This window comes from Phalacrocorax aristotelis, chromosome 5 (assembly GCF_949628215.1).
Source record: "Phalacrocorax aristotelis chromosome 5, bGulAri2.1, whole genome shotgun sequence".
In the NCBI taxonomy this organism is placed as follows: Eukaryota; Metazoa; Chordata; class Aves; order Suliformes; family Phalacrocoracidae; genus Phalacrocorax; species Phalacrocorax aristotelis.
Window position 1 is genome coordinate 39,080,523 of NC_134280.1, and position 25,557 is coordinate 39,106,079.

The 25,557-nt window shown below is 41.1% G+C and overlaps 1 protein-coding gene across 3 annotated transcripts in view; it reads left to right on the forward strand.

Annotated features, from left to right (window-relative positions):
• The window catches only part of CPS1 (carbamoyl-phosphate synthase 1), a 100,511-nt gene that overhangs the window by 66,350 nt on the left and 8,604 nt on the right, over nt 1-25,557 (forward strand). For all 3 annotated transcript variants that reach the window (XM_075094044.1, XM_075094042.1, XM_075094043.1), the window contains exons 25-34: nt 977-1,158; nt 7,053-7,247; nt 7,856-7,923; nt 10,566-10,641; nt 14,145-14,222; nt 15,245-15,352; nt 16,588-16,677; nt 18,083-18,253; nt 20,851-20,925; nt 23,880-23,978. In XM_075094044.1, coding sequence (XP_074950145.1) covers nt 977-1,158; nt 7,053-7,247; nt 7,856-7,923; nt 10,566-10,641; nt 14,145-14,222; nt 15,245-15,352; nt 16,588-16,677; nt 18,083-18,253; nt 20,851-20,925; nt 23,880-23,978 — 1,142 coding nt within the window. The remainder of the gene's footprint in view (nt 1-976; nt 1,159-7,052; nt 7,248-7,855; nt 7,924-10,565; nt 10,642-14,144; nt 14,223-15,244; nt 15,353-16,587; nt 16,678-18,082; nt 18,254-20,850; nt 20,926-23,879; nt 23,979-25,557) is intronic.

The following is a 25,557-nucleotide window of genomic DNA, read 5'->3' on the forward strand; positions in this document are numbered from 1 at the left end:
GATGACTGTGAACACATCATGACAAGTCCAAGGTTTTCTAATAGGCTGTAAGCATAACCATTTAATGATGTTTTTTAACATGCATCATTCTGTGTTTATGGTAGCCTTTTTAGACATTTGGGCATAGAAGTTTATGGGACAGTAGCTGTTAGTGCAAGGCTGGGCTCCAGCGTTGCCTGAAGCCTGCAGTGTTGCCCAAGTCCCAGCTTCTGCAGCTTACTCAAAACCAAGCACCAAGTCCTGGTGCTCACCTGAGCACTAGGTGACTCCTTCTCTGCCTCTTCCCTTTAGAGGTGGCCACAGTGCTTACTCAGGGTCCAGGACAGTAGGACGTGCTTACCCCACAGAGTTGCTGTAGTCACTGGGGCCTTTAAACCAGGATAAAAGGATCACAGAGCGGCTCTAAAAGTGTTGTTCTACCGATTTGCCTTACCCAGTGTCACCATGCAGAAAGGTCAAACCCACTGAGTTGTAATTTTTCTGTAGTTAGGTTACCCACCCTCTGCTCTTCTGGAAGGTAAAAACCATTTCAGTCTTCTGTTTTTTAAACCACATCTGTACAACTGCTTTATGTTTCCTTGAGTAAACAGAGCTGTCTCCTAATAATGGGCACTTAGTTTGGTCACCTCTAAGCTTCTGCCTCTTAAGTTCACCTCAAAGCATGTTGGCTGGGAGGCAGTCGTAGCTGGCTGGGCAGCAAGAGCAGACATGAGTGTTTATGCGTGCAGGATGACAGACATGTTAGAGGCCTGTCACTCCTGAGCAACTGAGCCAACTTACCTGTTGTGCTTGGAGGCTCACGTTTGTAGATGATTAGTTTCCATCAGACAACAATTAGATTTCTTGCTCTGAGCTGACAGGAGGAAATGTTCTGGTTTTTTCTTTTTCTTTTTTAAGCTTGAGTGCTGAGAACGTCTGTTTACGTTTTCTTCTCTGCTCCCTTCCCTTCCTTGCCCACTTTTCTGTCTCCTGGCAGGCAGCAGTGTGGAGTTTGATTGGTGTGCTGTCTCCAGTATCCGCACGCTGCGTCAGCTTGGCAACAAGACCGTCGTAGTGAATTGCAACCCGGAGACAGTGAGCACAGATTTTGATGAGTGTGACAGACTGTACTTTGAGGAGCTGTCGTTGGAAAGGATCCTGGACATATACCAATGTGAGGTAAAGAAAAGCAGAAGCAACAACAAAAGCCATGAAGCAGACCAAACTTTTCAAAATTCATGTCACTAGCTTGTTTTGGCAGAGCAGCTGGGGCCAAAGGGGGGAGCTTGCTAGCAAAAGCTGTTTGGTTTGGATCCCGATGTTGCATTTTACACATCGTTGATGTTCCTAGCAGACTGCTCAATAATGAATGCCAAATAAATATTAAATTATTTTGCAAGATGCCATATTGTGCAATATTTACAAGCAGATTTAATTTGCTGCACAGTCATTTATTGCACAAATTGTTCTGCCCTTGCGGTGCTGAGCTTTAGCACTTAAGCATATCCTTGACTTTAAGCACAAGTACTCCCCTGAAGCAGTAGAACAAATTATGTGCATAATGCTAGCGTGTGCTCAAGAACTTGCAGTCTTGGCTTTGCAATACAGTGGCAATGTGGTGGATGTGGTCCAGCATGCAGGCAGGAAGGTCAGGAAAGGGCATTAGAGTTGCCATCAGATCAAAACTGATCCAGACATTACACTTGTCTGTCAGGAGTTTTCAAGTGCTCAGAAGTGCTGATACTAAGAGATGGAGAAGAATCCCAGACAGATTTTGTAATGGAAAGATATATAATGTAAACAGTTGGTCACAATATGGAAAATGTTGGTTTCTAACTGGTAACGCATTCATCCTGGATTTGTGTCTGAGGCTTTCAGTGTTGCTTACAGGAACTTCATCTCCCTTGAAATTCAGTGTGAGTTTACTCTGTAACTGCCTGAAGCAACTTTGCAGAGCCCAGGTCATGTTAAACTTAAGAATTTTCTTGGCTTTTTTTTTCCCAATGTGTGACAATTTGAGCTCATCTCCTTTGTGAATGGGTGCAAGTTTCTAAAATGGTTTTGTAACCTGGCTGTGTTTTGATCACTCCCAAATTTGGAACCAAGCAAAAGCACATCAGAACTCAAGTCCCAGTCTCTAGAGACTGTTCTCAAACCATTTGCAAAATACTGTTTAGGACCATTTTTCAATTGCATCTTCATACTTTCCTATTTTTACATATTGTTTTAACTCTTCAAATTTTCATAAAAGCAGAGGCTGTTACTGGTCTAGATAGACCAGTATCTAGACCATAGATTTAGCACAGGCCAACAGACTCTGGTGGCTCTCTGGAGTCGTAAAGGCTGATTTTTGAATGCTTTAGGATTATACATAAGGCGCAGCTCTATAAACATTGAACTCTTGTTTACTTAAGCAGAACTGAACTTCTGAACCTGGGGCGTGGAGGAAACTGGTGTGACAGTTTGTCAGACAAATAACACTGATGAAACACAGCATCTAATTACTGCAGGATCAAAGAGAAGGTACAGATAGGTGATGAGGGAGCAACTACTCATTTAAATACGTAGTGCTACTAATTAGCAAGTTGGGTAAGAAAAATATGTGAAAAGAATAATGCATGCATATTGAAACTTGCATTATCCTGCTTGTCACAGCAGGCCTTGGTGGGTTTGATGGGAGGTGTTGCAGATCTCAAGGTCTAATAGCAGCATCCCCTGGTACCCAGAACTGAGGGGGAAGGACACCGTTGGCAGTTTGCCCATCTCAGCAGGCCATGCTCATCAGCAGGACTGTGCTCATGCTTCTGGGCATGTTTTTAGCCTGTGCTGCTTGTGAAGTAATCCAAAAAGTGATTGTGAGAGGAGAGAGGCCAGGGAGGAGGCAGCAGGAGCTGAGGTGGTGGGAATAAAAAGGGGGGAGAAGAGAGATTCTGGGAGTTTGCAGAGGATTCTCTCTTGGGTATGAAAACAATCAATTTAATGTTTGCTCTGGAGGTGTTAAAACCATCAGGGTCTCAGCCTAAACATCCAAAGTTAGGGTTGTGCTGTCTGATAAATCCTGAGATGAAAATCAGCTGTTTTAAATCACTTTTCTTAAGTAGTGACAAAAGGAAACAATATTGTTATGCTTAACTTGCAGCAGGGGAACTGAGTCTCTGAGGGGTAGAGAGACTGCACAGTCATGCAAAATGACATAGGCAGACCTGGAGACAGACTCCATGACTCCAGCAGAGTGTAGTCTACAATATGCCTTCTTTTTTTTTTTTTAAATTAGTGAGCCAAATGCTAACATCCTGTTAACAGAATACTTCCCCAGGCAAATGCAGTTGGAAGTCAGTCCTAAGGAAACAAACGAGTTAAAAATTCAGGATCTGATTCTGAGATCCCTCTCCAATCCTGTAGATAACCATCTGTCCCAGCTTCATATACAAAGTGTGAATAGTGCCATGATTTCAGACCAGTCTTTTAAACTCTCCTTCTCATTAACCTCCTGTAGTGTTCCAGTGTACAATGAACAGCAGCAAATACTCGGAAAAGTCCTGGATCATTAGTGAACTGTAGGTAAAACCATCAGCAAACAATGGAGACAACCCTTTTCCCTCACTAGAGATGTTACATCAGCTCCCTAAACACTGTTAGGATTAGCAGCAAACCTGGGCCAACTATTAAGCCCAAATAAATAGGTGCACTGACTTCTCCCAGTTTTTCTGATTAGACAAATGAGGCTACACTGAGGAGCGAAGTTACCAATGAGACTGAGGGGGCTGGAACCTGCCTACCAAGAGCTGCTCACAGCTTCACACGGTCCTATCCCAGGGACGTACTCACCTGTCCCTTCTCTTTCTCTCCCTTGTGTCCCCTTTTACCTCTCCCTCTCCAGTCGACATTCACAGCTGCTCTGACTCACCAGAGACTGAGGTCTGCGCAAAAGAGCTGTGCTTTGGAGGGAAATTTAGTTTACTGTGAATGTTTAAAGTTAGGTGGTAGTCTATGAGGACAATAATTAAAAAAAAAAAAAAAATCCTTCCCTCAGATTTATCGGCTTTTTGTTTCCAGAGAAGATGTTCCCTTTTTATTTTAGTATCTATCTGCTTGAGGGCCTCTTCTGATTCTTTTTCAGTTTCTAGGATCATTCTGAAACAATTCATAAAACTAGAGGAGGCTCTTAGGTACAGTTTTAATGGTCTAATTTGTTTTCGAACTCAGGGAAAAAGAAAACCCAACTCTATTACTAATGACATAAAAGCAAGGTAGTAATAAAAAGAGTGATTTTTGTTATAAAGGGGGAAATAATTCTCTCTAGGCTTCTTTCACTAGATTATGTATAGTGTATATTTTAAAGATATCTAATGGTAAGGATGTTATTCATTTTCTTTATAATTAAAATATGGCTGATGACAAAAGGATATGCAGTAGAGCCTATTTCTGTCTGCCCACGTTTCTCAGTGGAGCAGCCCTGTTCCCTAGCAGGGTGGTGGGCTGCTCTTCAGGCGAGAGCATGCTTTGGGAAATAACAGCAGATTTTTAAAGGAAGAAGGAAGCAGCAGCTGGGTCTCAATTTATGGTTCTTTTTGAGTAAAAATGGGTATATGATTCTTTGCTATCTGCTTGAATAAGCCATCTCCTCTGCCTCCTTGGAGCTGGAGTCCCTAATGCCATCCCAACTTTGATGTAGGCAGTCTTTGGACTTTAGAGACTCAGTGACTAGAATTGTTTTAAAGGAAGACGTAAGTGGCAGCCAAAGATAAGCTGTTAGCCAGGACATTCGCATTTCAAATATGTTGAGGATATATTAAGATGTTGGTTGACCTTGGCAGCAAAGCTAGGTTGACTTGTTATCAAACAGGAACCATTCCAGGCTGCAAGAAGGGGTTTGCTTTATTCACTGTCTGGTTCTTGTCCATGTGGGTTCATAAGGGGTCCGGGGACTAGAGATAAGTGCTGCATTTTGGATGGGTCTGGAAGCAGTAAGGAAGACATTTTTCTTCTGAGTTGGAGGTGGTGAGCTCTGATGTCATGAGACAACCCCATGTGGGCACAAAACAGTCTCTGTCCTTGTTCCACCCTCTATTAATGAGGCATTTTTCACTCCCTGTCCTAAGCTCATTCAGATAGTTGCTGTTGGCCAGCAGCAGCATGTCATCCCATGAGTGACTGCATGGTGAAAAAGGAAAAAAATTATCTCCAGCACTGTATATTAGCAGCAAATAATAATCTTGTAGACCTTGGGATAATAAGTGCTGCTTACATGCCAGGCTTATTTAGTGGCTTTTTATTATGGTAGGAAATTAACCACATTAAAGTTGAGCAGGGTTTGTACCGACATTTATTATCTGTTTTTTCTCAGTCACTTCTAGTCCATCCTGCTCTCAGCTTACAGATTTGCCACTCTAAATCCCTTTAAATCCCTCATTAAGAAGTTCCTCTTCCAGGAAGGCCAGTGCGGCCAACCTTCCCCAGGAAAAACACACTTGTTAATTAAAAGAACACTGATACTCTAAAAGATAGAGCCAAACCATGGATCACTTGATTTATGTTTCTCGTTTGTTAAAGGTGGGTAAAACTGTGTAAAACACATTTGGTTCAGAAGAGCCCTTCACTACAGCTGTACTGTGGGCCTCATTCTCCTTTGGGCAAGGTTTCACCAGCTTTAATTGGGAAGTAAACTGCCCATTATTTAATTATCCTCACTTATTACACAATCTAAATGTAATTCATATTCTGATAATTGTTGCAGGTACTCTAAGGCCTTTTTTTACTATTGGAAAATTTTACACCAGACTAGATTGTACTTGAAAGCATTAGTGGTCCTTTGTAAAAAAAAAAAAGCCCCTATTTGCACCTGAAGAAGGATGTGTGTTTGCAAGTGAGCTCACCTGTCTCTTGTTATTTGCCATTTATTAGTTCTGTACTTAAAATGTTGTGGTCACCCAGTGACAAACATGAAATGTGCCATCGTGGCTGGAGGATGCTGTGCCACCTGTCCTGCATCATCCACTTCTGGAATTGAAGCACTTGCAAATAACCTCTGTAGAAATGAGCATATATGACAGTTTGGCTGAAATATGTGTTACTGTTGAATGTGCTACCAGAAATGAGGAGCTAGTCAGGAGTAATGAGGGTGAATTAAAATAAAGGGCGAAGTGTATCTGGAGTAATTCACCACCACAGGCTTTTGATGGACTAGGCTCTGCTTTGCTTTGTACAGGACAGCAAGGGGTCAGCAGTGAGCACTCCTTAAAGGCTGGCATATGGGGCTGGGAAAGGGTGTTTGCTTAGCAAATAACAAAAACAAAACAAAAAAAAAAGAATTCCAGTTGTTTTCCATTGTCCCTCTGCTGGGGGTTACTGCCTTGCACCTCCATAGTAAAAAAGACTTTGCATGAATGTCTGCTACTCTGGAGGTCTCTGACGGTGAGCATGGGAGAGCCTGTTTTCTTGGAAGAGCTGGACTGAGAAAGAAAGGGGACTGAAACCATCTTGTTTCTTCCTGCTACTGTGCCCAAAGGTTGCATCAGCGGGGTGGGAGTGGGATCGGTTGAAGTGATGGTCCCCCCATTCACATGTGTAAGAGAACATGGGAGGGAGACCTGACCCCACCGAGCAGAGTTTTGAGTTTCACTGTGGGGCATGATGTTTTCATAGTGCAGTGTCCTTTCTCTGCAAAGCAAGGGAGCATGTGTCAGCTCAGTGCTTATCCTCACAGGGAAAGCAGACGCACCTAAACATGACATGAAAAGAAGGTAACAGTCTGTGGTTCTAGCAGGAGTTAAAATCTTGGCTTGATGTCAAAAAGCATATGAACACTGCAGATTTCTTTGGTTTCCTGGGGAATTTGAGCTCAAGTTACTGCTGTCTGTTGAGTGATATCAAGGAGGATATTGCTATTTTATAGAGGCTACACACTCTGAATCACACTTTGCAGCCTGGGTGCCTCTGGATCAGCAAAATTATGATCTTTGCTCATAGCAACCTGAAAAGTGATGTAATCTAAAGATTGGATTCCTAGTTATAACAGCTCTTAATGTTAAGCTAACCTGGACATGATTGTGCTCCTTTCTCTTTGCTAACAGGGATGCAGTGGTTGCATTATTTCTGTAGGTGGGCAGATTCCCAATAACTTGGCGGTGCCACTGCAGCAGAGTGGACTGAAGATCCTTGGCACAAATCCTTTGTATATTGACCGGGCAGAAGATCGCTCAATATTCTCAGCTGTTCTGGATAAGCTGCATGTGGCCCAGGCTCCCTGGAAGGCAGTCAGCACACTGGTAAGTTGGGATGTGCATCTGGGAAATGACAAAGTGACATGGGGTTGTTAGTAGCTCAGGGGTTGTTATGAGCTCAGTTGTTATCTGCTCAGGGGAGACCAACTTACTGATACATTTCAAGATTCCAAAGACATTTGACAGGTTTTTTTTACTGCTGATGTTGAAGATTTTTTTGATCCCTGTAAAGAGATGCTGTACCATCACTGAGAGTGGGATGGAAACTGGAAAGGAAGTGTATTTAAACCACCTTTACACAACATGGGGTATATACCCAGCAAAACTTAGCACCACTGTCAGGCTACTCTAGTTTATCCTGCTGGCCTTGAAAACAATTTTAGCAGATGGAGATTACAAAGGAATAGAGATGTGTCAGCACTGCCCTTTTTTCCAGGTGAAAATCAGGAAGCTTCAGAAAGTCGGAAGATGACAACTCTGGAACCAAGATGTTGTGTATTATGTTCAGCCCAGACTTTAGTCCCCTACTTTCCACCCACACCGCCCCACCAATCTTAATGGCTATTAAAATGCAAATGCAGTTAGAGTTGAAATTTTTGTATGACTTTAAAATACTTTTTTGTTCACGGCATGTTTTTCCTCCCTTTCTTTAGAGAGATGCTGTTGAATTTGCAAGCTCTGTGAGTTACCCATGTTTGCTGAGGCCTTCCTATGTTCTGAGGTAAGGCTCAACCATCAGAGCTCATCAAGCTGGGGATATGAACCACAAAAGCCACTTTGAGACAAGGGAGAATAATTTCAGGGGACATGTAGAAAACACTACGCTAGGTGCATGCAGCATAAAGTTGACCATCTTAACAGGTGGGACAACTACTCAAACCAATAAAGGAAGCCAATGGATCTCTTATGTCCATCAGGCACAGATCAAAGGTAGAATGTAATCATAAGAATGTCTGTTTAGCTGTGTTACCTTTTTCATATCTCAAGGCCAAAAGCATGAACCATCTGCAAAATTCATTAAGGTTCCTGAGACAATTAAGCCAGAAGATTGTTTGCCACTAGGAAAAACATAAGGGAACACGTTGAGGCCATTTATTGGGGTTGGCATCTGTTTTTAGAAAACGACACTGCATCTTTTGAATTCAGCTTCTTATTTGCTAAGCTTCTCTGCTTACAGGCATATTTTATGTCCCCGTGCTGTGGCAGCTGCTTCTCTTTAAATAGACTTTGTACAGAGCTGCACATTTCCAACAGCTAGAGTTTTTGAAGAAGTTACACCATCGCATACACACAGCAAACTCACACGTTCTGAGTGATCACTCTTCTCTGCAAGGCAGTCTCTTCATAGCCGGATGACTAGGCACAGAGAGGCAGTTTGCTGGGCACAGTTTACAAATGAAAATAAATTGGAGACAGGATCCTTTTCATATGAAAAAGAGACACATATCAAAAAGAAGAGGCACAGTATTCATTTTCAGGGGAGAAAAAAATTTAAAAAGAAGAAACAGAGAATGATTTGTTGTATTTTCAGTCCTCAAGGAAATATCCTTTAGAAGAGACTGCTGAATGTGACTTTTCTATCCAGTTTCTGAAGCTTGCAGTGGGATTGAGAAGCAAAGTTAAAAACCAGATCAGGACAATAAGTTAGAAATGGCTCCTGATGTAATTAGCCAGATTTTTAGGGAACACTTCTTTTAGCCTGTTGTTTCCATCCATATTAAAAGGCCCTTTCCATTGTAAGTATTTGCCAAAGGGTATTTGGACAGGTTAGGGGGGACTTCAAGGAGAAAGATGAAACGGGAGGATATAAAACTTGAGGAAATAGAAAGTGAAAAGGACTAGCACAGCACAGTGTCCGATCTCTATTTACAGAACAGCAGCAGGTCCATAGCTAGACTTCTTCACCCTTTGAACAGATACGGCCTTTAATATTTTCCAGTTGCCTTGGAAAACTAAATGCATTTCCCCACTAGTTACGTACTGTGTGCGCCAGGTCACATCCCCAGTGGTGCAAATGACATAGGTCCATGGGTTTAATTGAACTCTATTGATTTACATCAGCTGAAGAGGTAGTCTGGTAAGTATAATCACCTAGGTACTTGTGTCTATTTATCTTAGGCTAAAGTGACTGATTTTGTGGGATAGATCCTTCCTCCACTTTCCCCCACAGCCTCTGTGGGCTTGCCCACCAAAGTGAAGGGGAAGCTGAACACCAGCCGTACGAGGATAGGCTGGGAGAACTGGGTTTGTTCAGCCTTGAGAAAAGGAGGCTCAGAGGGGATCTCATCACCATGTACCAGTACTTAAGGAGTAGCTACAAAGAAGATGGAGACTCCCTTTCTACAATTAGTCACATGGAGAGGACAAGGGGAAATAGACACAAATTGCTCTTGGGGAGATTCCGATTGGACACCAGAGGGAAATTTTTCACAGTGAGGACAGTCACCCATTGGAATAATCTCCCCAGGGAAGTGGTTGACTCAGCCACGTTGGAGACCTTCAAGAGTCGTCTGGACAGGGTGCTGGGCCATCTTGTCTAGACTGTGCTCGTCCTAGAAAGGTTGGACTAGATGATCCCTGAGGTCCCTTCCAACCTGTGATTCTGTGATCAGTGGTGGAAGCTACCAATGTTACATCTTTTTTTAAAAAGGTTCTTGTCTTTAAAAGGGGCCTGAATCACTGACTCTCAACCCATGTTCTTCCCAAACCCCCTCTCTGATATTACTGACCGCTACATTTCAAAGTAGCTTTCAGATACAAGTACTGTATCTGCTGTGCCCCTCCCTTAAGGCCTAAGACATTAGGGGAGGGGCACAGCAAAATGGCCAGCAAAGAACAGCCCATTTTCATCTGCATTTGCACTGTTGCACCATCTTCAGGGTCTTGTGCATTCCTCACTTCATCTGTCACTGATAAGCAATTGGGCTAACATGAGCAAAGCATCTGTTGTTGTCCTAAGCTCACAGCTAATCTGCAGGTATGGTGAAAGTCTGGATCCTTAGTGGGGCTATCTGGCTGACTAGCCATCTCCTTCAGCCTAGGGAGAGCCTTAAAGGCTTGGGTCAGAAAGGGAATTTGGCAGCAGTGCTAAGGCTACACAACCTCAGTTCTTTATTTGATTCTTCATTATGGTTCTGGACATCACCTATCTTCTCTGGGAAGTATAATTGAGGTTCATTAGGTACCAGCTCTGCCTTTCTTTCAGTCAGGTGTGGAGCAAGTGGCTTGAGTCAGGAGCTCGCTTGGCTACTCTGACATATAAGGGTAGCTGGCAACCATGTGCTGTGGTGTCTAATGCTCCGATATCTCCCTTGAAGTCACAAGGGGAGCTGACCTGTTTTCTTTTCTTTGCCATTCTCACAGTGGTTCTGCAATGAATGTAGTTTTCACTGAAGAGGAAATGAAGAAGTTCTTAGCAGAAGCCACCAGAGTCTCTCAGGTACCATTCTTTGCCCTGCCACTGCTTTTTCTTTTTGTGTTTGCCGTGTTTGTTTCACCTCTCCTGTGTTTTCTCTTTGTTTCTGTATTGTTTCTTCCTCACTCTTTCCCTTCCTTGTTTGGGGAGGAGCCAGTGAAATTAGAGTTTGACCCCTCAGTTTGTTCCCTAATGGTCAGACCATGGGAGCCTGTGAAAGCATCCTTACTGCTGCCACTGGGATGCCTGGATGGATTGGGGATGGTAGTTAGCTTCTGTACCCAGACATCCATTTCTGACAAGTTAATTATATGAACAGAAATAGGGTTGTGGGCTGGGACCCTTCCTACCTCATTGAAACTTGCTAGTAGCAGGTTACGCCAACTAGCCTAGAACTGATAGCATCTTTCACTAAATTTCTGAACTGTTTTGCCTGGCATCTTTGAACAACTTAAAACTTTATCCTCACAGCTTTTCTCTCACCAATGACCTTTTTGTTAGTGGTTTGTTGTCTTGTTATTTTTTTTTACCCTTTTAAATACAGGAACACTTGCAAGGTTTTGCTATGACATTTAATTCTCCAAATCATGGACTGAATTCCATTTTCCTCTGATACAGAGGCAGGACTGCTGCCTGTTTCCTGTTAATCCAGTGGGATTATTGATCTGCAGAGTATGTAATGCAGAAGATGAAAGCTCTGGTTTCTGTTTTAAAGGTTTTTCAAAAGCTAATTTGGAAATTTTTGAGAGTCCTTTTTTTTTTTCCTAGCAAGGGGAGGATTTGGTCTAGTACGTTGAAATTTAGAAAAGAAAACGGAGCAATTTCCCGAAGACATGAATGCTTCAGGACATAGTAAAAAGCTCAAAGCCTGTATTTCTTCTACACCTTCTATCACTGTTGTACAAGGCATGTTTGGAGAGGTAGGAATATGGGAGGAGGAGAAAGTGAAAAGATCGAGGTTGAATGAAGAACATACAGAATTCAAAGCCTGACCTTTCGGCAGTCTCAGAGTTTGGCCTTACCTTTTGGTCTGTTTTCTTCTGAGGGTTTTTTCCCCTTTTTTTGAGTGATTGCTGTTCAGAACAGTACTGAGCACCATAAACACTCCTGTCAGAGGAATCTTTGCCTTAAAAATGAATCAGTCAAAAACGAACCCTCTGAAAACACACTGGCTATCGAAGCCAGATACATTACTGCTTACTCAGGGGACTTCTTAGGTGGTTAAAGCTTGAACAAGAACAAAACCGTGTGGTTTTTAAGTGTATGAGGCAAATGATGCAAGTTTAGCGTTTCAGGAAGAAAAGATGGAATGAAATGGAGACACCTTGCAAAGTGATAATATCCTGAAGGAGAGGTTACCGTGGAGGCAAGCAGACCACTTATTATCATCTCTGAACAACTTTCAAGGGATTTTTTTGAAAGCAGGAGAGTACCACTTACTTCCATCAGAAGGAATTATGTAACTAATTCTCATTAACTCAGTAACCTGTGGTAGAAACCTCAGCAATGCTCAGCCTCCCAAAACACCTAGTTTCTCTGTAGTTCATCTTAAGTACCCTGCTTTGTTTTTCCACACACACTCTCAGTAGCAGACCAGGCAGCAGCCCTAAGCCATGTTCAGTGGGAAAGATCACTTTTGCTGCTGGATGGCTTTATGCTGGCAATGGATGCCCTAAAGGAGACTGAAGTCCAGGAAAGTGACCCTTTGTAGCTTAACTTGTCACAGCTTGACTGACTTGAACTGGGCAATGTTCTTCTTCATTGCTGAGAGCTCTCCTCCCTGGTACAGGACGCCCTGCTGGGAGCTGAAGTTGTAGAGTCATGGCAATATGTGATCTATTCCTAGGGGAAAGAGTGGATGTTCTCATGGGATCCTTATGATGTCTAGTTCTGCTGCACAAAAAGGCACTGATACTTGCTGCATACATGACCGGTTGCACACCATGAGTCTTTGGGTGCTCTGGTCCTGATCCTGCAGAGACTTATGCTAGATTTACATGCTAAATTTTTGCTACTGTAGTCAGACTGCTGTGGGAAGAATTCTTTCTTCATCCAGTATTTTTATATTGACAAAAGCCATAGTATAGTTGAAGCTAAGCTAGCAAAAAGCAAACTAGAACAAAGTGCTGTGTTCTGCTTCTAACTTAGGGAGTTTGCTTATATGGTTTTTGGTTTTTTTTAGCCTCATCAAGGCTTTATGGCCTGTGAGTGGTTCCACAGAAGCTAGTAATAATAGTTGTGAGCATACAACTGAATATGAGCATCTTTGTGGGACACACACTTCATTTTTTTCTGGTTACAAAGCCTTACCTCATTCTGTTCTGCCCAAGAGGGCATCTCCAGATTAAGTGCCTGACCAGTGTTGTTTTGTTGTTTTAGCTACTTTGCTGTTGTGTTGTGTAGTGTCATTATGGCATTCAAGTTGTCAGTAATGTGCAAAACTTCTTGTGTGAGTTGAGACAGATTGGAGTAAACAAGGTTGTATGCTTATATAAAATCTTCTAGTGAGAAACTGCAGCAGGACAGAAAGTTACAGGACATGAGCCACTAAATTTATGAAACAGTGTAGGCTGTGACATTGTCCTTGCCTGTGAATTTACCCTTGCGCTGATAAATGTAAGGAATTGTGTCTTGTAACTTTTGGAGTTGCTTTATATTTTTTCAAGAGGAGCCTTTTGAGCATGCAGATTGTCATTTATTCTATTTTATTCTCTAATAAATAATAGACAGTTAATAGTGGACCAGTAAAATGTTGAGACATAAAGCTGGCCTGGAAGAATGTGGATTAGATTTTTAACTGTCTGTTGAAGCAGGTGGCTGGAAGGAGAAAGCATTAGGGAATAGTGGGAAGTGTGTGCTAGCATCCCAGAGATGAGCAGGAAGAAGAGGAAGGAAAACCATGTATACTACTGAATTATTGAGAGTTAAGGACAGGTTGTTCCTGGCCAGCTATAATTAGTGGCAACTTCTCCCTTGGGAGACTTAGAAAACCAGGCAGAGGCATGAGAAATGAATGGATCTGTTGCCTAAAATATATGTCTTTTTAAAAGAGCAAACGACCACTATAAAAAGTCATCAAGTATGCCAAGAATCAATTACTCTGTGAGGCAATATGCCCAGTGAGGTGACTGGGAGGCTCAGAGGAAGGAAGAATTGAAGATCTTAGAGGTAAGGAAAAACTCTAGGAGACAGGATCAGAGGTTACTGGATCCTTGCACATGTCCCACTATCTTCTTTCTACCATGGTCTCGCCTAAAAGCTCTTTGTGGTTTTGCCCCAAATTTCCCTGTCATGGTGACAGTATGGAGGACTCAAACTAATGCATCAGTGGCTTTGGGGAAATCACACCAAGTTTCCCCCCATTATTTCTTTGCAAAGTTCACTCATCTGTGGAAATAAGGATATTAATAGATTGGTCTTGTGGGATTCTGCTTCCAAAGCTTTTCCAGTGATGAATAGTGGAATGCTTGGATGGTCCCCAAATACTCAAATAAAAACTTTCTTCCTTTGTCTTGTATTGATGACAGGATCACCCTGTGGTACTCACTAAATTTATTGAAGATGCCCGTGAGGTGGAAATGGATGCTGTAGCCAAGGCAGGAAGAGTAAGAACTTCGCTTTTCTTTAATATTGAACTTTTTTTCAGGATCATAGATTTGAAAAGATGTGTGGTTTACATGATCTACTCTACAGCCACAGATTTGTGCTGAGAAGAGTTAGAGAAACAAGAAAAGATTAATTCATCTTAGGTTCAAAAACATAGTGCTAGAAAAGCCCAACCTACCTTATTGCATACATCTAAATAGTTATTGTTTTAAGCATTGCTTAACCATGTGAATGAATCCTTTAGAATATAATATTTACTGGATACGCAAATCAGTGGCTTCACAAATTACTTTCATCAGAATTGTATCAGCATGTGTTATGATATTACCAAAGTTGGTTTATTATTAAAACTTCACCTTGCATTTCTTTACTAATCAAAGATGGTTCTCTCTCAAAAAAAAAAAAATCACAGACTTCTCGTTTAACAGAAGTATTCTGTTTTCAATATTCATTTTAACCAGCAGACAAGATCACTTTTTTGGTGTTGAGGTAGTGTGCCTTGACGCCATTCATTCAATTTAAATCCTTAGGCCTGCATTTCCTCTGCCTGCTTTTTTCCACAATTAAAACACCATAGAAGAGTGAAAAACATATATACAAATGAAAGTAGTCCATACTTGTTTCTATTGGAGAATAATAACTTTTTTGTGTTTGTGGCAAGGAGAACTTAGCTGGTTTAAAGCCAAATTAGCTTTTACCTTCTGAGTTAATGTGTGTTACAGAGAGGAAGGAAGCTGTAGGATCTCCAGGCCATGGCAGGTTTTTTCCTGTTCACAGTTTGCTTGTCCATGGTATGAAAGACCCTAACATGATTCCCTTCTTCATATGCCTTGTGTCTGCTTCAAACCTATTGTCTCCAAAATTCTGGGAGATTCACTTTTTCCCCCCCTGTCAGTAACCTCTTTTGGATGCAGCTCAGTTCAGGAAACTGTGCTGGGCTGCACTTATCAGAGGCCATGGAGATGGGACAGTTTATGAGAGAGGGTGAGGTGACTAACTGCTCTCTCATTACTGCATGCAGGTTATCTCACATGCTATTTCAGAGCACGTGGAGGATGCAGGCGTTCACTCTGGAGATGCCACCCTCATGTTACCCACACAGACTATTAGCCAGGGAGCCTTGGAGAAGGTAGGTGTTGTGCTAGCACTGAAAACAGAAAAGAAAATAAGAGTTTGAATGTGCTTTCCACTTTGCTTGGGAGGAATTGAGGAGAAATCAAATCACCAAAGTTTTTTAAAGGCCAGTGTGATGTGTGCAAATGTAGGATGTTATTGTGCTGTACTACCCATAGGATCATCTGAACTGTATCCCATTAATTTAAGCAATAGATGTACACAGTTTCAGACTGTCTAGATTTTTGTTTTGTTTCATTGGTTTAGAACCAGCAACCATGGCAGTAGAGAAGTGTCTAATCCATATATATGGCAGAGTTCACTTTCCATTTCCTCTTCTCCTGCAGTCCTTAAATGATTAGATCAGGCATATGACTTTCTAGCTGCTTGCATTTTCTGGAAAGGATATGAGGATGAATGAACCTCACCTAACTTGAATTTTTCCCTTTTGAGAATAAACCTTGTGATACAGCGTTGTCAAAATGCATTTTCTAAATGAAATGTGCCACCCCCTGTGACATCATCCTGGAAAGGATTGGCTTGGAAGGTAACAGGAGTTGTAATACAATGGTCTGTCCTCCTACAAGAATGTCCAAGGCCTTGCTTCTGAAAATAGTCTTCTCCTGGAGCAAAGCTATTCAAACACTTGTACTGAAATGGCACATGATTTCTTGACAAACCTAGAAAAGAAGACCATAGTGTGTTCTCCCAACTTGTGCCAGAGTACTTCTGCTGACACACCTCCCACTGATTTGTGATGGAACAGGCAGGTTGGTGAAAGACTCTTGGGACACTTGTAAAACCAAGTAGATAATCTCAAGTGGCAAAACACCATTATTCATTACTTTACCAAGAAAGGTATAAAGACACCAGTGTGCAGTGGCAGTGTAGGAATTGCTACAGACAGGGCAGGCTTTTATTCTTTCTTTCTCCCTCTTTCCCTTGCTTTTGCGTGTGCACACACACACACAAAGCTGAGGTTTGTTTTTTTTTTTACTTCTGCCCTCAAATGGCACTTTGGGCTCTAGATTACCAGGCAAATTAAATGTTTCCTTCTGAAAGATAATGCTATTGCCAAAATAAGGGTATAGAAAAAAAATATACTAGGGCAGAGAGATGTCACATTTAAAGGAATCCACATGTGAGGTAATTTATTGACATGATGCTGACTATTTTGTGGGATTTATTGATTTACTTATTTTAGTTATATATATATGCATTTTTACTTTATTTATTTGTTTATTTTTGTAGGTTAAAGCTGCTACAAAAAAGATTGCAAATGCCTTTGCCATCTCTGGTCCATTCAACATTCAGTTTTTGGTGCGAGGCAATGACGTGCTGGTAAGAGCTCTTGTGACTGTTGGAGAAAGTTGGGCTCTGCTTCAGATAGTTAGGCGCGTGGGTCCTGCAGTCACTGTCATGGAAACTGCGGCTGTAACAGCTGTGGGTTTCTAACCTGCCTTGTCTGACAATGTGTGGCTCACATGTGTAACTCCTAGTCGTGCAGCTCTCCCTGTCTGTGTGGGAGAGAGCACCTCCCCTACCTATGCAGTGCAGCCATTGAGGGGGAAGTGAGTCTGTCTGCATTGCCTATCAGCACTAGCTTTGTTCTGTTGTGGACTGTTGTCCTTCCCAAAATTGTCAGTTTTGAATATGATGGACAGCACTGGGACCTGTGCCTCATCCTATGAGCTGAATACCATTGCTGTTAGATCTCCAACATCCTCTCTCATCTTTAACTATTTTGATCATTAAAATAAGCCTTCCAAGTTATTGGAAATAAAACAAGACAGTTTAAGTGTTTAAGTCTTTAAAATAAGCCATTAAGATGGCTTATCTAAATAGCATGGTCTTAGTAACTATCAGTAACAGAAGTACAGCAGATGTCTGACCCTTTATGGGTAACAATTGGCATTCTGTTGCTAATGGAAAAAGGTCAGAGGAGTGTGAGCAGAGTATGACTGAGGAAATGGTGAATAGAAGGAAAACCTGAGATGGTATAGAAGAGATACATTATTGGTAAAAGATCCTCTTTGGGCTATTAGTTGAGAAAAATGTACTTACTGTTCTTCACCTTTCTTCTGTTTCACACATAGTTATTCAGAAACTCCACAGAGGTTCAGAATGGAGTTTTTCCTTCCTTGCTTTCCCTCAGGAAAACATCCTCAAGGATGCATAACCCCTGTTTTCCATTCTGTCTTAACTTACCTATTCTTGTGCCACTTCACTCCCCCTTCGTTCTCACTTACAGCAATTCTTTTGCTATTGATCTCCGTGGTGTACTTCTTAGCAGGAAGCAGAACATCATTGTTTCTTGTCTGTTTCACTGAATGACTTCTGCACGTAGATGAGGAAAGTCGGTAAGGATAGCCCAGCCGTTCACAAAGTGCCATTACCATGGAAAAAGAACAAGGTGGGCTTCTAAAGGTTGTACCTAATGCCTGTGCACAAGTTTGTAGCCTCTTGCACATTAACTTAGGGTACAGTACAACACCTTTTCCAAAATTCAAATTTTCAGACAACAGAGATGAAACTGAGTTGCAGAACACCAGACATTTCAAGCTGGCCACTACCCATGCCTCTTAGCTGTTTTTAATATTGAACACAATTTCTGTGCCTCTTATTTGGCAGTGTGAAGAGTATGTCTGCCAAGAGGAGCAAGGACTGATTTCCAGAAGCATTAATCAATCTATTTCTTCACTGTGCAGTGCCTGATGCTGGTATTTCTTCTTTTTAATCCCATCAGGTGATAGAGTGCAACTTGCGGGCTTCACGCTCCTTTCCTTTTGTGTCGAAGACGCTGGGTGTGGACTTCATCGATGTGGCCACAAAAGTGATGATTGGAAAAGAGGTTAACGAGTCATCACTTCCCACACTGGAGCATCCCATTATTCCCTCCAAATACGTTGGGATTAAGGTATGATTTCCAAAAGAACACCAAAAAAACCCACAATAGAACCTGCACCTAGCGCATTAATAGGCAATTAGTACTTTAATGCCCAGAGAGAACAATTTACTCATTGGCCAAAGGCCAAACTGACCTTTTGCAGTTTCTGTTAGGATAATGTACATTGGGAATTTTAGAGAAAAATCAAAGAAAAATTATCCGGTGATTATTAACAAGATCAATCTCCCTTTTTTTCTTACTTCTAACCTACTCCGAATCATGTTTATGAACAGCATAATAAATATGCACTTGCAGAATTGAACAGAACACTGAAGTTCAGGCTATTTCATAATACTGTCTAATATATGTATGGACATGTACAAATTTGTGTTTTGAGTGCCCCCCAGATTTTGTCTTCAGGATTTGGGACATGGGCTGTTTGAATGCATGAAATCCCTTTACATGCACCACCAGTTAAAATGGGGGTGAAAGTCTTGGATCATTTGATTTCAGTGGGGCCAAGATTTTACTTTTCATAATTACTAAGCTTATATAGCACCCAAGATACTGAAGTGTGTACTGCAGATATTTTTGAATGCTTAGTGGAAGAAAAAAAATTAATTGAAGTTTCTAATCATAAAAATCTAGAACAGCAGTGCAGAAAATACAATGGATAATGAAAATTGTTTATATAGAAACTTTCAAGCTTTAATAGCTTCCATACCAAGTGAAAATTGAGGAAATGGAAAACACCTAACATCTTTCTACTAATAAAATGTTCAGACCTATTAAAATGCAAGCCAGATCTGTGGCCCAAGCCAGCTCAGGTTATTGGCAAGCCAGTCAATCTAGAAATAGCTTTACATTTTATTTTGATGCCACAGATAGGCATTGTCTCTAATTCTCATCTGAGACTTTTTTATTTTTGCCTTATTTATTTTCATTAATTTCTATTATTTAGACCTGGAGCTTGTGCACTGTTGTTAGGTAAACTGTCAAGAGTTTTGTGTCTCCTGGGAATGTTGGCCACAGAGTGGAAAACCCAACTATATTCTTGAAAACTTCACTACAAAGCCTTTTATACTGCTTGTGTTCTGTGTCGATTTGTCAAATATAAAAACCTGCTAATACCTTTGGAAATGCTAAACTTTGAAAAATATTCCAGTTAAACCTGGTTCTCGTTATTCATGCATCATATTTTCTGTCCTCTTATGTTTTTGCTGCTAGGAATATGTGCGTGGAAATGGGATTTTGTTCCTCTAGCAGTTCTTAAGTGCTCTGAAAAGAGTATACGAAACTCTTCCCTTTCAACATAGATGCTCCTTTGTGGATTCAAGGTCCCACCATTTTAGCTTTAGTGACTGAAATATTGTCTTGCCATGTTTGCTTGCAGAGTGACACAAATGTCATCACCTGACTAAGATTAAATCCTGGGTAGAGCATGACGGACTTCTTTGGTTTTGTTTTAAATAGTATTTATTTGCAGTACCAGAGTCTGCTCCTGCTGTCGAATTTTCATGTCCATGGCAGACAGAAGTTAGGGAGCTGGTGGATGCCTTTTGTTGCTTGTTACCTGTGCATTAAAAATAATCTGCCTTGACTTAAATATCTCAGCTTGAGACTGAAAGTTGGCCACTGTAAAAATTTCCTCTTTGCTTATAGAAGAAGCAAAACTGATCTAAAAGTCACCAGGCCATATGACATTTATTGAGAAACCTTATACAATGAATTTCTGCTGTCACATTTTAGTTGGTCGTTGTTAGGTGTCACAAAACAGCAGCTGTCTTGTCTGCAGTGTTACCCTCAGAGACTTCCAAGAACAGAATTCTGTCTTTGGATTTAAAAATAGATTTTTTTATGCAGCAAGGGTGCTGTCTTTATGCAAATTCCAGTAGTAATTCAAGATGGAGAGAAGCCCTGTAGGAAATAATTCGTTAGCAGAAAATTCTTTATTTTTCCCATGTTTGCCACATGTGGTCATTGATTCTCTAACAGAGAGTTTCTTTCTCTCCCCTGTCCTCCTCTTTTTTTTCTAATTAGACAAGAGAACTCAGAGACCACAGTGTCCTAAGTTCTCAGATAATGATGATGATCAGGGGTTTTCATACAAAAGATCAAAAAAAAATTGGGGTGTGTATTTTAGAAAGGGGAGGAAAAATCTGAAAATCATTTGCAAAGTTTCATTTGGGTTACACTAAAAGTGTGTGGAATGGTTTGATTTCTGTTGAAGAACAGTTTTCTCGGAAAAACTGACTGGCTTTAGTCTCTCCTTGTTTCATGAATCAGATGCTTCACAGCCTTTCTGTTTTAAAATATGTGCTAAGGATGATAGTGATAGTGGGCTACCACAGATTTTCTCATCTGCCATCAGAATGTGAGCAGGACTGCAAGAGTTAGAGGGGTAAATATTAGTGAAATATGTGTTTATTTGTTCCAGTCCATCATCAAGATGCTGGGGGAAATCATTTGTCAAGTACTCCTTTCCTTATTAGGCTTGACCAGTGCTTTTTTTTGATTAATTCATATCTGTCTTTTTCTATGACTTCCAAGTGTAGATGTTTGTTTGTTTTTAATGATCCATTAAATTTTTATTTTCTTTCTCCCTCCCCGCCTCTTTCTTTCACCAGGCTCCAATGTTCTCCTGGTCCCGTCTGAGAGATGCTGACCCTGTTCTCCGATGTGAAATGGCCTCTACTGGGGAGGTATCTTTTAGATTTGCCTTTTTTTTTTTACTATTTAAACTAAGTTGCCCTTAAACATCATGAATCTTTCAAAGTGATGTACTTACTGCCTGAATCATGATGGAATCTGTAGCTTCCTCAGAAAATTGAAAACATCTCTCTTATCCGTAAAAACACATTGTCCTGGAAAGCCCAGTTTATTCAGCCACTGGATGTCCCTCTTTACCTGCATGTCAGCTCCCTGAGTTGGACTTGGTTGGTGTGACAGCCTGAAATGAGTTTATCTGAGAGCTGTCGGGTTCTGGTAGGTTCTCAGTGCATCAGTCTGTTTTATGAATCACCTGCTTCTAGACAGACAAGTGCTTACAGCTTTTAAAACCCCCAATCCACACATACCAGAATAACAATATTGAGACTGCAGGTCATGAGTGTTTGTTTTTGGAACGTGCTAGTTACTTAAAGGCAACAAATATGTGTGGTGATATTTTTGTTGTTGCCTGGTAACCATCAACGCACGTCCCAAGGTGCAAAAGGCGAGAAAGAGTGAATAAAATGTGATGGCTGCAGTACTGACTGTTGGTAAGGTGAGACTGGGCTACTTTACCCACTCTTTTTACAGCAGGGGTATGAGGTGCTTCCAAAATGTGTCTCTGGTATATGCACGGCACTCTGTAAAGGCACAAAGCTGTTGCTCTTCCTGCATAGGCTCAGCACTGGTGGCTCACCACCTAAGGGATACAGGTTTCCATCTACATAATTTGAAGTGATATTTAAGTCATCTAGAGCAAAGAGGTTTGTTTATGAGTTATTGCTGAGCTGTCAATAGCTTCTGTAGATATACCCAAGCTATCTTTAAACCTGCTTGCTCAGTTACTTCTAGAAAAGAGTTGTGGTGACAAGAGACTTACTCTGGGCTAGAAAGCCCTCTTGGGAAGTGATTAAATACTGAGGCAATTGGATTAGGTTTAACTCTGTTCTACCATAACTAGGCAGATGGCGGAGCCTGGGCTGCTTCATTTGATATGCGCTTGGGTATGTCCACATGAGCTGTTTTCCTTATGAAGGACTTACCATTTTAGTATGAAAAAGCACTATACCGATACGAGATACATGGTAAGAACAGCCTAAACCTCTCCAGAATTACTTTATTTTGATCTTTATAATATACAGAAAACAATATTGCAGAAGATTTCCTTTCCATGTAGTTAATGGGCAGAAAAAGCCAAGTAACTTCCATGACTTCCTTATTTTCAGAACAAAATTGGCAACACAGACACTCTTTTCACCCCCCCAAAAAAAGGAATAAAAATGTACCTGAGGGCAAGAATTATTCTTCTGAGCTTTATATGGAGTTAGAGATTACCTTGGACATAAGGGAGGGACTATTAACTTTTATGAGTTGGAAAGATCCATATTCACAAATGCCATAAAATGTGACAGTTATGAAGGTCTTTCTTATGAGCGAAGTAAGGATAACTTCGCTTCGGGGAAAATGCTCAATTATTCCTCAAAGACATTTGTCACACACATGGTTTGATTTGGGCTTGAATTTGTCACATATGTCTGGCAGAAATGTATTTTGCTGGGAGTCGTCGTTCCCACAACAGTAGAAGACACAGTTCTGGGGGGCCCTTTGAATATTTTGGCTGTTTTGACCATGCCATAATGATAAACTGCTCCCAGCAGGCTGGAAACTCCTGGTCCAAGCCTAAAAGGCAGGGGGCTGTCCACCACCCTAAAAAGTCCAGGACATACATAACCCCTCAGCCAGATACACTGTAGAACAGATTGAACACTCAAGGATAAGTTTTTAGAGAAAAGCTGAGATGCAAGTCATCATGGTTTTTTTTTTTATCCCTTCCCTTGCAGCAGTTTTGTTTGGTTGGTTGTTCTTTTTTAGCTTCAGAAGATATGGCAAATCATAATTTGTTGTTGTTCTTACATGAAATATTGGTTTCTGCTCACCATGGTAACAGTGAGACCGTGAATGGGAGGGCTCACTCTGTGATGGGAAGGACCATAAGAGGAAAATGGGAGAGCAATTCTCAATCAGCCCCTTTATCCCATCTGTATGTGTTTGTAGATTTGTTATTTCAAAGAGAAAAATCTGTGACAGTTTCTACTTCTGACTGTTTTTCAACAAGTGTGGAGTTGTCCAGAAAAAGTGAGGGTTGGAGTTCTTTCGACTTTTTTTTAACTTTCAGAAAAGCTCATGCATTCTTCTTTTTGTCATCAGAATTCCAGATTTTGATAAGGAGCACAGCTGAGTCCTACAGAAGAACATTACTGTATGACAGTGTGTATGCAATTGAGCTCCACAGGCAATTCTGAGTGATGGACACTGCTAAATGATTTTTATCAATTTCTTTATCAAGTTTTTGTTTACATAAAATAATTATTAATTGGTGTAATTGCTTTGTTTTTTCCCTAAGTGCATACTAACATTTTGCTTTAATTTTGTACATCTGTGGACTTAAAATGGAAAAGCATCTTTATATACCATGTTTTATCTTCACAAGAAATGCCAGAAGTACATGACAGCACAAGTGCTGTCTTACCCCTGTTTGCAGTGCACACACAGAGAAGCATGCCAGCGTGCAGAACACTCGCTGGTATTTAAGCATTATATGATGTTAAACAATTTGCAGTGCACTCACAAACATTGGAGCAGAGGCTGCGTTACAGCATTCCCATAACTCAGCAGAATCAATTGTTACTCCTTGGTGTGCTGTTTGGAACTAAAGCGTTGCTTATTCCTTCATTATTGCTTCATTAAAATTATGAGATTTGTCTGCAATGATTTTCTGATTCCCTCCCCACCCCACCTGCAGACTCCACGCAAAAGCAGTCTGATTCTGCGTGAGGAAGTGAAAAGAGCCTATTTTAAAAAATAATCATTTTTTCTTTTTAAAGCAATGTTTTGGGGTGGTTTTTGGTTTTTTCCCTCATGCCACCTTCTTTGTGCCTTTTCCCAGGTCGCATGCTTTGGGGAGGATGTGTACTCTGCTTTCCAGAAGGCTATGCTTGCCACAGGGTTTACGTTTCCTAAGGCAGGAATTTTGATTGGAATCCAGGTGAGTTCAAAAAATCAAAGCTGAGAAAGGACTGACACAGAGGAACTCAGTAACTGTTGCCTTGTTTCCGTTCAAGTCTTTGTGGCGTAAATGTGTTTATGTGCAATCCATCTTGAAATGTGGTAAAACAGTGAGGCATAAACACCATGGAGAGTGTTCTTTACTGGATTCTCTGGGGCTGGCCTGCTTTTTTCCCTCTGGCTCCTGATAGTTTCTACTGGGAGCTGCAGAAGTTTGCTGGGGGAAAACCCCCATGATTGTGCAAGCAGAGGCCTGGGATTGGAGAGTTAGAAGCCACCTTCCTGTGGTGGACAAAGTCTGTAGCCGATCAGTTCAGAGAAACATCCCAGCTAGAACTCAGAGCCCGCTCCTTGCTCCCACCCACATGGGAACCCTGGGGATGCCTCTTTTCAATGCTGACATATAAACTCATTTCACTGGTATGTTGCTTCTTGCCCTTTTGAAACCAGTTCTCCTCTACCCCCTCAAAACAGTGAGACAGTTTCCTTACTACAGAGCTGGACCTGCGAAGCTTTCCCCATAGATGCATGTATCAGTAACGGGGATGTGCATGAAAAGGTAGCTAGGTAGAAAAGCAAAAAGTGTTGGTTCTTTATCACAGGATAGTTACCAACTGCAGCAGATGTTGAAGTCAGATACACTTGTAAACTTGGAGATGTGTGTATGTTCCTCAAAAAATTTCAGACGTTTCCACTGCAACTATTCTTGGGCCCCATAAAGACAGCTGATTGCCTCCTGCCATTTCCCTGTTGTGCTTGTGATAAGTTTATACCCTACATGATTACATAAAGCCAATAAAGAAAAAAAAAAAAAAAAAAAAAAGGTAGATGAATTTACCTGTCGGACAACTGGGGTGTGAAAAATGTGTTGGGCTGTCTGTGCCAGCAGAGGATCTGAAGGAAGTGTTTGAAAAGTGTCCAGAAAGGAACATGACTTCTGCTAACACAGATTACCGCTTGGTCCTTAAATATACACACATCTATTGATTGAAGCTGTTGCTCTAAGTTACCTCAAACTAGCAGAAAAGTCTTTGCTTGCTACCTAGATAAAGTTTAAAAGTTCAGTATGAAACTCTGGGCAGTCGCTACTGTATGTCTACTGTATATCAAATCACTGCAGATTTTAAAACAGCATTTAAAAAGGGGAAAAGAAAAGCCAGAGGAAGAAAAAAGGAGAGAGCCCAGTGTTTAAAACTTAAGCCTATTTTCCTGATAGCAGCTAAAAGAAAACAGGCAGCAAAGAGTAATTTTAGCTATAGAAAGCATTTATGTAGGTTCTGTGTCACTATCTGTTAAACTGAGCCAAATGTACTTTGTACAAAGGTCTTAAGAAAAAAGAATGAAACAAAAAAAGATAAAACAATCCCAAAAGCTCAAACCCCCAAACCTTTTAAAAGTAACAAGATTCTGTCCTTTTTAATAAGTGGTTTACAGTTCATTTTCTTGCAAAAGAAACTTGAAAACAACAGATCAATCGCTTAAAGGTCTCTCCTCATCTCAGCATATTCCTTATATAATTAAACTCTAAAACAAGAAGTGTAAAGTTAATGCTGAGAACC